General features: G+C 50.1%; 1 protein-coding gene across 2 annotated transcripts in view; it reads right to left on the bottom strand.

The window, feature by feature from the left end:
* Nucleotides 1–10,838, bottom strand: part of LOC144592297 (disabled homolog 2-like) — a 53,264-nt gene extending 42,426 nt beyond the window's left edge. For both annotated transcript variants that reach the window (XM_078396821.1, XM_078396820.1), the window contains exons 1-3: nt 10,680–10,838; nt 1,773–1,912; nt 592–690 (exon numbers count right to left, since the gene is read on the bottom strand). In XM_078396821.1, coding sequence (XP_078252947.1) covers nt 592–690; nt 1,773–1,912; nt 10,680–10,758 — 318 coding nt within the window. In that variant the 5' untranslated portion in view covers nt 10,759–10,838. The remainder of the gene's footprint in view (nt 1–591; nt 691–1,772; nt 1,913–10,679) is intronic.
* Nucleotides 10,839–14,780: the final 3,942 nt, after the last annotated feature.

Below are 14,780 nucleotides of genomic sequence, written 5' to 3'. Positions count from 1 at the left end.
CGGAAACAGGCCCTTCGGCCCACCGGGTCCGTGCCGCCCAGCGATCCTGGCACACTAACACTATCCTACACCCACTAGGGACAATTTTAACATTTACCCAGTCAATTAACCTACAGACCTGTACGTCTTTGGAGTGTGGGAGGAAACGGAAGATCTCGGAGAAAACCCACGCAGGTCACGGGGAGAACGTACAAACTCCGTACAGACGGCGCCGGTAGTCAGGATCGAACCTGAGTCTCCGGCGCTGCATTCGCTGTAAGGCGGCAACTCTACCGCTGTGCCACCGGGCGCACCGGTTTCCTTCCACACTCCAGGTTTGCAGGTTAATTGGCTAGGATAGTGCTAAAATTGTAAATTAGCACTATCCTACACAACAGTGACAATGGCTGGTCGGTGCGGACTCGGTGGGCCGAAGGGCCTATATTTTCGCGCTGTACCTCTAAACTAAACTAAAGGCAGGCTAAATGGCTCGATTGTTATCACGTATTGACTTCCCGCTGACTGGTCAGCAGGCAGCAAAAGGCTTTTCACCGCGCCTTGGTACGCGTGAGAATAAACTCAACTGATGTGTGCGCACGGGAGGATACTCACACCAGTCTTCTCGTCGATCAGCTTGATCCCAGACAGGGAGATGGTCAACCAGATCCTCTGCTTGTGCTGGCCCTGGGCACGGGCGGCGATGGCGATACCCTGGACAGGAGAGTCAGCAGACAAGTGGTCAACCCAGAGTCACGTCAGCACAGAACGTGCAACACAAGATCCCTCCCTGCCCACCTCTTACAGAAACCATCCCTACACCAAAACATAACCAGACACCTCCCCCCTGGAGGGGGGTGTGCAGTGTTGGTCTCCAAATTTGAGGAAGGACATTCTTGCTATTGAGGGCGTGCAGCGTAGGTTTACCAGGTTAATTGCCGGAATGGCGGGACTGTCGTATGTTGAAAGACTGGAGCGACTGGGCTTGTATACACTGGAATTTAGAAGGATGAGAGGGGATCTTATCGAAACGTATAAGATTATTAAGGGGTTGGACACGTTAGAGGCAGGAAACATGTTCCCAATGTTGGGGGGAGTCCAGAACAAGGGGCCACAGTTTAAGAATAAGGGGTAGGCCATTTAGAACGGAGATTTGGAAAAACCTTTTCAGTCAGAGAGTTGTGAATCTGTGGAATTCTCTGCCTCAGAAGGCAGTGGAGGCCAATTCTCTGGATGCTTTCAAGAGAGAGCTAGATAGAGCTCTTAAGGATAGTGGAGTCAGGGGGTATGGGGAGAAGGCAGGAACGGGGTACTGATTGTGAATGATCAGCCATGATCACATTGAATGGCGGTGCTGGCTCGAAGGGCTGAATGGCCTCCTCCTGCACCTATTGTCTATTGTCTATTGCCTATTGTCTATTGTCTATTGCCTATTGTCTATTGTCTATTGCCTATTGCCTATTGCCTATTGCCTATTGCCTATTGCCTATTGTCAATTGTCTATTGCCTATTGTCTATTGTCTATTGTCTATTGTCTATTGTCTATTGCCTATTGTCTATTGTCTATTGTCCTTATCCTTCCTACCCAAGTACCTGTCCAAATGTCCAAACACCCCACCTCCACTGGCAGTTCGTCCCATACACCCACCACCATCTGTGTGTAAAACGTTGCCGCCTTAGGTTCCTGTTCAATCTTTCCCCTCTCACCTTAAAACGTTAAAGTTTTAGCAATGTCTAGATTTGGACCACCAGGCCTCTGTAGGAGGGGGGGGGGGGGGGGAAAGCAGAGACCGTACCTTCAGTTTCATCATCGAATCCTGGCACATCTGATCTCCTCGGGCTTCAGCCACGTCATCAATGCCAATTATCTTGGCCTTGTAGCGAATCCCATCGCCTTTGAACCTAGCCAGGAGGAACTCCTCGGTCTTCTCTGGACCTGGGGTGGAGCAGAGTCGTGAAGCCACTGTGTCACAATCGGCCCGTCACGGGTACTGACCTCCTCACCGTTGAAGGGATCTACAGGAGATGCTGCCCCCGTAAGGCAGCCAGTATCCGAGACCCACGCCACCCTGACCGCGCTCTCATCCCATCCCGCTCTGTCCCGCTGAGTTACTCCAGCGTTTTGTGCGTCTGTCTTCGGTTCCAACCAGCGCCTGCAGTTCCTTCCTGCACCATTGGGAAGGTACAGGGGTCCAAAAACAGCCCCCTCCCCCCCCCCCCCCCCCCCCCAGGTGCAAGAACAGCTTCTTCACCACAAACTAACAACAAATGTTCTTGGGTGTGGAAGCAACACCAACACATCTCCTTCCTTGGAAGGCTTAGGAAGCTCGACATGCGCCCGACAACTCTCACCAACTTCTACAGATGCGCCAGAGAAAGGATTTTAATCGGGACGCATCACAGCTTGGAGCAGCTCCATCCAAGACCGCAAGAAATTGCAGCGAATTGTGGACGCAGCCCAGACCATCGCACGAACCAACCTCCCCTCCATTAATTCCATCTACACCTCACGCTGCCTCGGCAAGGCCAGCAGCATAAGGTCCCACATAGGAGATTAGTGGGCAAAATTAGAGCACACGGTATTGGGGGTAGGGTACTGACATGGATAGAAAATTGGTTGGCAGACAGGAAACAAAGAGTAGGGATTAACGGGTCCCTTTCAGAATGGCAGGCAGTGACTAGTGGGGTACCGCAAGGCTCGGTGCTGGGACCGCAGCTATTTACAATATACATTAATGACTTGGATGAAGGGATTAAAAGTAACATTAGCAAATTTGCAGATGACACAAAGCTGGGTGGCAGTGTGAACTGTGAGGAGGATGCTATGAGGATGCAGGGTGACTTGGACAGGTTGTGTGAGTGGGCAGATGCATGGCAGATGCAGTTTAATGTGGATAAGTGTGAGGTTATCCACTTTGGTGGTAGGAACAGGAAGGCAGATTATTATCGGAATGGTGTCAAGTTAGGAAATGGGGAAGTACAAAGAGGTCTGGGTATCCTTGTTCATCCGAGCTCTCCCTGTAGCTCAGGCCCTCGAGTCCTGGCAACATCCTCACAAATCTTCCCTGCATTCTTTTCCGGCTAAATGGCATCCTTCTGTAGCAGGGTGACTAACTCCGAGCACGGAAAGTTTACAATGGGAACTCTGTCCAAACGTCAGCGATTTATCAGCTGCCATTAACTTGCACAACCTTTCATAGGTCAAGCAGGCCAAAGACCAGGGATTTACACATTGCAACAGCAGCAGAAAGTTACACAGGGAGAGAGACATAGAAAATAAGTGCAGGAGGACTTCCCCTGTACAACTGCAGCAGGCAGTGAAGAAAGCGAATGGTGTGTTGGCATTCATAGCGAGGGGATTTGAGTATAGGAGCAGGGAGGTTCTGCTGCAGTTGTACAGGGTATTGGTGAGACCACACCTGGAGTATTGCTTACAGTTTTCGTCTCCTATGCTGAGGAAAGACATTCTTGCCATAGAGGGAGTACAGAGAAGGTTCACCAGATTGATTCCTGGGATGGCAGGACTTTCATATGAAGAAAGACTGGATAGACTCGGCTTGTACTCGCTGGAATTTAGAAGATTGATGGGGGAATTTATAGAAAATTACAAAATTCTTAAGGGGTTGGACAGGCTAGATGCGGGAAGATTGTTCCCGATGTTGGGGAAGTTCAGAACAAGGGGTCACAGTTTAAGGATAAGGGGGAAGTCTTTTAGGACCGAGATGAGAACGTTTTATTTCACACAGAGTGGTGAATCTGTGGAATTCTCTGCCACAGAAGGTAGTTGAGGCCAGTTCATTGGCTATATTTAAGAGGGAGTTAGATGTGGCCCTTGTGGCTAAAGGGATCAGGGGGTATGGAGAGAAGGCAGGTACAGGATACTGAGTTGGATGATCAGCCATGATCACATTGTATGGCGGTGCAGGCTCGAAGGGCCGAATGGCCTACTCCTGCACCTATTTTCTATGTTTCTATGACCCCTTTGCTCCTTCCGCAAATATGTGACAGGTTCAGGACGTGTTAGTAAGATAGCTGCACGCTACCGTTGATATTCGTTACTATTTTATGGTGTTAATAAAAAAACATTTGTGTTTAGAGTTTGTCGTTAAATATATTTTAATTTATAAGACAAGTGGGGTGTTGTGATATTGCAAGGACTACTTTGTTGTATCACAAGGACTACTTTGTTTGCCTGTGAGGTAACGTGTATATAAGAGATTGAGGTTATTTATTCACAAAATGCTGGAGTAACTCAGCAGGTCAGGCAGCATCTCGGGAGAGAAGGAATTGGTTGACGCTTCGGGTCGAGACCCTTCTTCAGCCTGAATGAATGAGAGTATGAGGTGATTTGGTGGTCACTCTGGTTCCAGGTGGCCGTGGAATAAACAGCCTGGATTTAAGCTCCAGCATTATAACCTTTTTAAACACGTGTACCTGTGGTCCTTCCAGAGTCACAACAAAGCTATAACAGATACCGGACCACGAAGTACAGCACCTATAGGTGGTGGTTCAGTCGCAGCCAGGACAAGTGGCAAACGGCCACAACAGGAACGTCTGCCTGCCGATCCATGCTCCCCCCAGACCCAGCCACCCCGGTGTGCATTCTTCACATTCCCGAGACACGGATTCCTATCTCTGTGCCCGTTCGAAGGCCGCAGGAAACAGTGGACGCGGCCCATCGACTCCACCTGCATTTAACGCTGGCCTCGGCAAGGCCCAGCAGCATAATCAAGGAGCAGTCTCAGCCCGGCCACTCTCCCTCGCATCGGGCAAGAGGTACACCTCCAGATTCAGGAGCAGTCTCTTCCCAGCACGTGAACCCTCCTACCACGGCTACAATGGCCCTGACGCACTATCTACCTCATTCGGGATCATCAGACTATCTTTAATTGCACATTACCTTGCACTAAACGTTATGCCCTTGCACACTGTGGACGGTTCGATTATAATCTCGGACAGTCTTCTTTCTGACTGGACAGCGCGCAACAAAACAGTTATTTACTTGGCTCAGCTACAAATTGCACAGGGAGAGAGACATAGAAAATAAGTGCAGGAGGACTTCCCCTGTACAACTGCAGAAGGACCTCTTTGCTCCTTCCGCAAATATGTGACAGGTTCAGGACCTGTTAGTATGAAACCTGCACGTTACCGTTGATATCCGTTACTATTTTATGGTGTTTATGGCCTGCTTGACCTATGAAAGGTTGAGCAAGTTAATGGCAGCTGGTAAATCGCTGACGTTTGGACAGAGTTCCCGTTGTAAACTTTCCGTGACACCCGCAGGTGTGCTGTGACTGTCCTGTACTTGTGCTTGTGCTCGGAGTCGGTCACCCTGCTACGGGAAGGATGCCATTCAGCCGGAAAAGAATGCTGGGAAGAATCGCGAGGATGTTGCCAGGACTCGAGGGCCTGAGCTACAGGGAGAGGTCGGGGCAGGCTAGGACTTTATTCCTTGGTGCTCAGGGGACTGAAGGGGTGATCCTAGAGGTCGTTTTTAGTTTATAGACAATAGACAATAGACAATAGGTGCAGGAGGAGGCCATTCGGCCCTTCGAGCCAGCACCGCCATTCAATGTGATCATGGCTGATCATTCTCAATCAGTACCCCGTTCCTGCTTTCTCCCCATACCCCCTGACTCCGCTATCCTTAAGAGCTCTATCTAGCTCTCTCTTGAATGTATTCAGAGACTTGGCCTCCACTGCCCTCTGAGGCAGAGAATTCCACATATTCACAACACTCTGACTAAAAAAGTTTTTCCTCATCTCCGTTCTAAATGGCCTACCCCTTATTCTTAAACTGTGGCCCCTTGTTCTGGACTCCCCCAACATTGGGAACATGGTTCCTGCCTCTAACTTGTCCAACCCCTTAGTTTATTGTCACGTGTACCGAAGTACAGTGAAAGATTTTAGAAACATAGAAAATAGGTGCAGGAGGAGGCCATTTAGCCCAAACTGTGGCCCCTTGTTCTGGACTCCCCCAACATTGGGAACATCTTTGCTGCCTCCAGCATGTCCAATCCTAACCTATAGGTGGTGGTTCAGTCGCAGCCAGGACAAGTGCCAAACGGCCACAACAGGAACGTCTGCCTGCCGATCCATGCTCTCCCCAGACCCAGCTACCCCGGTGTGCATTCTTCACATTCCCGAGACACGGATTCCTATCTCTGTGCCCGTTCGAAGGCCGCAGGAAATAGTGGACGCGGCCCATCGACTCCACCTGTGCTTCACGCTGGCCTCGGCAAGGCCCAGCAGCATAATCAAGGAGCAGTCTCACCCCGGCCACTCTCCCTCGCATCGGGCAAGAGGTACACCTCCAGATTCAGGAACAGTCTCTTCCCAGCACATGAACCCTCCTACCACGGCTACAGTGGCCCTGACGCACTATCTACCTCATTCGGGATCATCAGACTATCTTTAATTGCACATTACCGTGCACTAAACGTTATGCCCTTGCACACTGTGGACGGCTCGATTATAATCTTGGACAATCTTCTAGCTGACTGGACAGCGCGCAACAAAACAGTTATTTACTTGGCTCAGCTACAAATTTTTTTTGTTGTTGCATTTTACCAAACTAATCAACCTACAAACCTGCACGTCTTTGAACCGAAGATCTCAGAGAAAACCCACGCAGGTCACGGGGAGAACGTAGAAATAGTGCTGCACGGTGGCGCAGCGGCAGAGTTGCTGCCTTACAGCGAATGCAGCGCCGGAGACCCGGGTTCAATCCCGACTACGGGCGCTGTCTGTACGTTCTCCCCGTGACCTGCGTAGGTTTTCTCCGAGATCTTCGGCTTCCTCCCGCACTCCAAAGACGTGCAGGTTTGCAGGCTAATTGGCTTGGTAAATGTAAAAATGATCCCTAGTGTGTGTAGGATAATGTTAGTGTGCGGGGATCGCTGGTCGGCGCGGACCCGGTGGGCCGAAGGGCCTGTTTCTGCGCTGTGTCTCTAAACTAAACTCTGTGCAGACAGCACCGATAGTCAGTCATTGAACTGGGTCTCTGGCGCTGTAAGGCAGCAACTCTACCGCCGCGCCACCGTGCTGCCCTCAGTTATAGAACTTGTCTCAACTACCTCCCCTGACACCTTGTACCATATACCCGCCACCTTCTAGTAAAGCTGCACCTCAGGTTGCAGGGCCTTTGTTTTCTTTCGGCCCATCGAGTCCGCACCGACCAGCGATCCCCGCTCACTAACACGACCCTACACACACGCGGGACAATTTTAGATTTATACCAAACCAATTTTAGCCGACATACCTGCACGTCTTTGGAGCGTGGGAGGAAACCGCGGATCTCGGAGAAAACCCGCGCAGGACTCGGAGAGAACGTACAAACTCCGTACAGTTAGCACCCGTAGTAGACAATAGACAATAGACAATAGACAGTAGGTGCAGGAGGAGGGCATTCGGCCCTTCGAGCCAGCACCGCCATTCAATGTGATCATGGCTGATCATTCACAATCAGTACCCCGTTCCTGCCTTCTCCCCATACCCCCTGACTCCGCTATCCTTAAGAGCTCTATCTAGCTCTCTCTTGAAAGCATTCAGAGAATTGGCCTCCACTGCCTTCTGAGGCAGAGAATTCCACAGATTCACAACTCTCTGACTGAAAACGTTTTTCCTCATCTCAGTTCTAAATGGCCTACCCCTTATTCTTACACTGTGGCCCCTGGTTCTGGACTCCCCCAACATTGGGAACATGTCTCCTGCCTCTAACGTGTCCAACCCCTTAATAATCTTATACTTTTCGATAAGATCTCCTCTCATCCTTCTAAATTCCAGTGTATACAAGCCTAGTCGCTCCGGTCTTTCAACATACGACAGTCCCGCCATTCCGGGAGTTAACCGAGTAAGTCAGGATTGAACTCGGGTCTCTGGGGCTGTAAGGCAGTGACTCTATCGCTGAGCCACTGTGACACTGTGCCATCCCTTAGTAGGGGAGCTTTGTACCCCCGGTGTAGGGATATCAACAACTAGGTGTAAGGCAAGAGGGGGAAGATGTAATAGGAACCTAAGGGGTAACTGTTTACACAACTGGGCATATGGAATGAGCTGTCAGAGGAAGTTGTCAAGGTGGGTATATACCATTTGGAAGAGTTTAGAGTGCTATGGGCCAAATAAGACTAGCCCAACATGCCATATTTGGTTGGCATTGACGAAGTTCCCATTTCTATGCTGGGCAACAACTCAATAACCATGAACACTGGGAATGTTCGTGTGCAGAGGGGGTGGGATTTCAGGGAAGTGGATGGGCCGAGTGGAAAATTCAGTCTTGAAGCAGCATAGGTTGGCGAGGTCAGCAATTATAGAAGCGTTTGGAAGTGACAATAAGCAGGTAAAGGGGGAAAAAGGCAAGGACCCCTTTCAGGAATTGATCGGGGATCAATGCGGTCAACTCTGTGAGCAGCCGCAGGAGATGGGCAAGTTCCCCGGGGATGGGGAGACCGGGGCGAGACACTGGGAGTGTCTTGAGAGCAGTCAGTGTAGTGGTGGAAGAGGCGCTGAAAGTCCTGACGTGCATGAAGGCAGGTACATCTCCCGGGCCTGATCAGATTTATCCGAGGGCACTAGAGGGGAAAACGAGAGAGGGGGAAATTGCAGGTGCTGGGATTTCAGAGTCATCATTAAATGCAGGAAGAGATGGCGGAAGACTGGAGGCTTTCAAGCGTCGTGCTTCTGTTCAAGAAGGGCTGCACAGAATAGGCCGTCCAAACGCTGTAAGGCAGCAACTCTACCCTGCGCCACCGGGCCATTCCGCCCTGCACTTGATTCAAATGCCCTGGGAGTATACGAGCAGGGAGGTTCTGCTGCAGTTGTACAGGGCATTGGTGAGACCACACCAGGAGTATTGCGTACAGTTTAGGTCTCCTAATCTGAGGAAAGACATTCTTGCCATAGAGGGAGTACAGAGAAGGTTCACCAGATTGATTCCTGGGATGGCAGGACTTTCATATGAAGAAAGACTGGATAGACTCAGTTTGTACTCGCTAGAATTTGGAAGATTGAGGGGGGATCTTATAGAAACGTACAAAATTCTTAAGGGGTTGGACAGGCTAGATGCGGGAAGATTGTTCCCGATGTTGGGGAAGTCCAGAACCAGGGGTCACAGTTTAAGGATAAGGGGGAAGTCTTTTAGAACCGAGATGAGAACGTTTTTTTTCACACCGAGAGTGGTGAATCTGTGGAATTCTCTGCCACAGAGGGTAGTTGAGGCCAGTTCATTGGCTATATTTAAGAGGGAGTTAGATGTGGCCCTTGTGGCTAAAGGGATCAGGGGGTATGGAAAGAAGGCAGGTACAGGATACTGAGTTGGATGATCAGCCATGATCATATTGAATGGCGGTGCGTACAGGCTCGAAGGGCCGAATGGCCTACTCCTGCACCTATTTTCTATGTTGCTATGTTTCTATGAAAGAGGTGTATGCATTCACCGGATCCATTCTCCTCATGACTGCATGCATTGCCTGAAGATCACCAGGAGAGGAATAAAACTCAGCGCAACTTCTAACATGAATGAGTCGGTCCGATCTAGACCACCAGATCTAAAAGCCTTGCCAGTGTGAGGCCCAATGCAAGCTGGAGGAACAGCACCTCGTATTTTGCTTGGGCAGCTTGTAACCCAGTGGTTTGAACATCGATGTCTCTAACATCAAGTGACCCTTGCTTTCCCTCTCTCTCCATCCCCCTCCCCCACCCTAGTTCTCTGACCTGTATGACCGTCTTCCAAGCTACATTTTATCTCTCTATGCCTCTCCGAGCTAAAAACGATCTACTCTACATTTTCCTTGCACCTCATCCCCTTTGATGTCTCGTTTTCACACCTTCCCCTTCCATCTCTGTGTCTCCCTCTCCCCTGACTCTCAGTCTGACGAAGGGTCTTGACAGCAAGTCAACTCTGTGGTAAAAGCCAGCTCCTTCCAGCTTCGTACCGTAGCTAAAATCAAACCATTCCTCCAATTTGACGACATCGAAAAAAATCATCCACGCATTCATCTCCTCCCGCCTAGACTACTGCAACTCCCTCTACACTGGGATCAGCCAATCATCCCTGTCCCGCCTGCGATTGGTCCAAAACGCCGCAGCGAGACTCCTGACGGGTAACCGTAAAAGGGACCACATCACCCCGATTCTGGCCTCTCTCCACTGGCTCCCAGTACGGTACAGAATCAACTTCAAGCTCCTCCTATTCACATACAAAGCCCTAAACCGGCTCCCCCCCCCCATATCAAAAATCTTCTACCCCACCACTCTATCTCCAGGTCCCTCAGGTCGGCCGACTTGGGGCTACTGACTATCCCACGGTCTAGGCTTAAGCTCAGGGGTGACCGCGCTTTTGCGGTTGCAGCTCCTAGACTGTGGAACAGCATCCCTCTCCCCATCAGAACTGCCCCCTCCATCGACTCCTTTAAGTCCAGGCTCAAAACCTATCTCTACTCCCTAGCGTTTGAGGCCCTCTGAGGGGGTGCTGTGAACTGTTTATGTATGTGCTGTTATGTTTGTGTGCCATTGTATGTTCGTTCTTACTACCTGAACTGATGTACAGCACTTTGGTCAACGTGGGTTGTTTTTAAATGTGCTTTACAAATAAAATTGACTTGACTTGACTTGACCCGAAATGTCACCCATTCCTTCTCTCCAGAGAGGCTGCCTGTCCCACTGAGTTGCCTCAGCATTTAGTGTCAACCCACAGAGTTTCTTACCTCGTTTTTTGTCCTTCTTGGATGTTTTTGAGGGCGATGTCTCGGGTGGAGTGGGACTGATCTCAACGGGGTCAGACATGTTGTTCTCTGGGTTCGGAAGACACGAGGTGCGGGTAGACAGCTGGTCTGGAACTGGGAGAGGACCTCAGCACACAGCATCCAACCTGGGGGGGGGGGGGGGGAGGGAAGGAAGGTTAGCAGCCAGGTCAATGTAAGGAAAACTAACTGCAGATGCTGGTTTAAATCGAAGGTAAATCAAAATCTCCAGGGGATGCTGCCTGACCCGCTGTGTTACTCCAGCATTCTGTGTCTCGCCAGATCAGTGTGTTTAGTTTAGTTTTGAGCGACAGCGCAGAAACAGGCCCTTCAGCCCACCGAGTCCGCACCGACCAGCGATCCCAGCACACCAGCCTACACACACTGGGGACAACTTTACAATAGACAATAGACAATAGGTGCAGGAGTAGTCCATTCGGCCCTTCGAGCCAGCACCGCCATTCAATGTGATCATGGCTGATCATTCTCAATCAGTGCCCCGTTCCTGCCTTCTCCCCATACCCCCTGACTCCGATATCCTTAAGAGCTCTATCTAGCTCTCTCTTGAATGCATTCAGAGAATTGGCCTCCACTGCCTTCTGAGGCAGAGAATTCCACAGATTTACAACTCTCTGACTGAAAAAGTTTTTCCTCATCTCCGTTCTAAATGGCCTACCCCTTATTCTTAAACTGTGGCCCCTGGTTCTGGAATTACAATTACACCAAGCCAAGCCAATTAACCTGTAGACCTCTACGGCTTTGGAGTGCGGGAGGAATCTGAAGATCTCGGAGAAAACCCACGCAGGTCACGGGGAGAACGTGCAAACTCCGTACAGACAGCACCCGTGGTCTGGATTGAACCCGGGTCTCTGGCGCTGTGAGGCAGCAGCACGACCCGCTGTGCCACCCTGCCGTGTGTCTAGAGTTGGCGGATTTGCCCGAAGTAGAGACAGAGTCGACAGCACAAACAGGCCCTTCGACTCAACTTGTCCACGCCAACAAAGATGCCCCCATTCAAATTAATCCCATTTACCTGCATTTGGCCCGTGTCCCACTCAATCGCGGCACAAGGTGGTATTCAGAGATACAGCGCAGAAACAGGCCCTTTCGGCCCATCGGGTCCGCACTGACCAGCAATCCCTGCACATTAACACCATCCTACACCCACTAGGGACAATTTTTACATTTGCCCAGCCAATTAACCTACAAACCTGTACGTCTTTGGAGTGCGGGAGGAAACCGAAGATCTCGGAGAAAACCCACGCAGGTCACGGGGAGAACGTACAAACTCCGTACAGACGGTGCCCGTGGTCAGGATCGAACCCAGGTCTTCGGCGTTGCGTTAGCTGTAAGGCGGCAACTCTACCGCTGCGCCACCGTGCCGCCCCTTCCAGTTGCTGCCTTACAGTGCCAGAGACCAGGGTTTAATCCCAACTGAGGGGTGCTGCCTGTGTGGAGTTTGCACGTTCTTCCCTGTGACAGTGTGGGTTTTCTCCGGGTGCCCTGGTTTCCTCCCACACTTCAAAGATGCACAACTTGGTGGGTTAATTAGCTTTGGTGAAATTGCAAATTGTCCCCAGTGTGCAGGATAGTGTTAGTGCACGGGGTGATTGCTGGTCAGCAGACAGGCGGTGGGCCGAAGGGCCTGTTTCTGCCCTGTATCTCTAAAGACAATTTTTTTTTTTACCGCGCCAGTAAGCTCGAACCAGACTTCTTCACCACAGCCCACCTCTTGCACATGACCCAGATCCATGTACCTATCTAAAGAAAGCCTCGTAAACACCATCATTGTATCTGCCCCTACCAACACCCCTGGCAACACGTTCCAGGCACCCACTATTCTGTTTAAAATGAACATCTCTGACCCCTCTCACCCTGGCCACAAACTCTTTGAAGCACTTCCCTCTGGAAGGCGACTCCGGACTGTCAAAGCAGCCACAGCCAGACATAAAAACAGCTTCTTTCCACGAGCAATAGCTCTACTCAACAGCCAAAGTCTGTAGTCTCCTTTTGCTCTGGTATTTAATTTCATCCTTCACATGTTTAAACTGTAATGTTTTATTTTTTAAGTTTTATGATTTATTCCTAACGTATGTCGTGTTGTTACTTGTGAGCGGAGCACAAAGGCAAATTCCTTGTACGTATATATCAGCCAAAACATTATGACCACTGACAGGTGAAGTGAATAACGTTGATTATGTTGTTACAATGGCACCTGTCAAGGGGTGGGATATATTGGGCAGCAAGTGAACAGTCAGTTCTTGAAGTTGAAGAAATGGGCAGGAGTAAAGACCTGAGCGACTTTGACAAGGGCCAAATTGTTCTGGCCAGACGGCTGGGTCAGAGCATCTCTGAAACGGCAAGGCTTGTGGGGTGCTCCCGGTCAGCAGTGGTGAGTACCTACCGACAGTGGTCCGAGGAGGGACAAACCACAAACCGGCGACAGGCAGGGTGTTGGGCGCCCAAGGCTCATCGATGCGCGAGGGCAACGAAGGCTATCCCGTCTGGTCCGAACTGACAGAAGGTCGACTGTGGCACAAGTCACAGAAAATGTTAATGGTGGTCACGGGAGGAATGTGCATCACACCCTGCTGCGTATGGGGCTGCACACGGAGGACCAACAGCATATTAGGCAGATGGTCGTAATGTTTTGGCTGATCTGTGTACACACTTGGCTAATAAAATGTATTCAATTCAATTCAATTCAATTCAATTCAATTCAACTCGCCCTGCACATCTTTAAACTTTATTCCTCTCAGCTTAATCTATGCTCTCTCATCTTTGGTATTTCCACTCTGGACAGAAAGGTCTGTCTACCCTATCTGTGGGTCAATTTCATGTGTTTCTATCAGCTCACACCTCAGCCTTTGATGCTACGAGCCTGTCCAACCTTTCCTTGTATTCAATGCCCCCGAATCCAGGAGCAAAGAGGTCCTTCTGCAGTTGTACAGGACCCTAGTGAGACCGCACCTGGAGTACTGTGTGCAGTTTTGGTCTCCAAATTTGAGGAAGGATATTCTTGCTATTGAGGGCGTGCAGCGTAGGTTTACTAGGTTGATGCCTGGAATGGCGGGACTGTCGTATGTTGAAAGACTGGAGCGACTAGGCTTGTATACACTGGAATTTAGAAGGATGAGAGGGGATCTTATCGAAACGTATGATTATTAAGGGGTTGGACACGTTAGTGGCAGGAAACATGTTCCCACTGTTGGGGGAGTCCAGAACCAGGGGCCACAGTTTAAAAATAAGGGGTAGGCCATTCAGAACGGAAATGAGGGAAAACCTTTTCAGTCAGAGAGTTGTAAATCTGTGGAATTCTCTGCCTCAGAAGGCAGCGGAGGCCAATTCTCTGAATGCATTCAAGAGAGAGCTAGATAGAGTTCTTAAGGATAGCGGAGTCAGGGGGTATGGGGAGAAAGCAGGAACGGGGTACTGATTGAGAATGATCAGCCATGATCACATTGAATGGCGGTGCTGGCTCGAAGGGCTGAATGGCCTCCTCCTGCACCTATTGTCCATTGTCTATCATCCTGTTAAAGCTCCTCTGCAAAACATCCACACCCTTCCTGGAACGGGGAGACCAGGACTGCACACAATAATCCAAATGTGGTCGAACCAAAGTCCTATAAAGCCACATCATGACTTCCTGACTCTGATGCTCAATGCCACGAAGGCAAGTGTGCCATAAGACTTGACCGCACTGTATACAGTACTCGCGATGACAGTTTCAGGCAGCTATGGACTCTTGGTGGTAAAAGACTGAGAACTTCTTAAAAAGGATCATTCAAAACACTTGGGCCATGAGATAAATATGCAAGTCTCCAAGTATAAACCAGGAACTGCAGATGCTGGTTTACAATTTTTAAAAAAACAAAGTGCTGGAGTAACTCAGCGGGTCAGGCAGCATCTGTGGAGAACATGGATAGGTGACGTTTCACAGAGTGCTGGAGTAACTCAGCGGGTCAGGTAGCATCTGTGGAGGACATGGATAGGTGACGTTTCACAGAGTGCTGGAGTAACTCAGCGGGTCAGGCAGCATCTCTGGAGAACACGGAGAGGTGGGTT

Source organism: Rhinoraja longicauda, chromosome 3 (genome assembly GCF_053455715.1).
Source record: "Rhinoraja longicauda isolate Sanriku21f chromosome 3, sRhiLon1.1, whole genome shotgun sequence".
Classification (NCBI taxonomy): Eukaryota; Metazoa; Chordata; class Chondrichthyes; order Rajiformes; family Arhynchobatidae; genus Rhinoraja; species Rhinoraja longicauda.
Note: the sequence above shows the minus strand (reverse complement) of the source record. Positions and strands in the feature narration are given on the sequence as shown.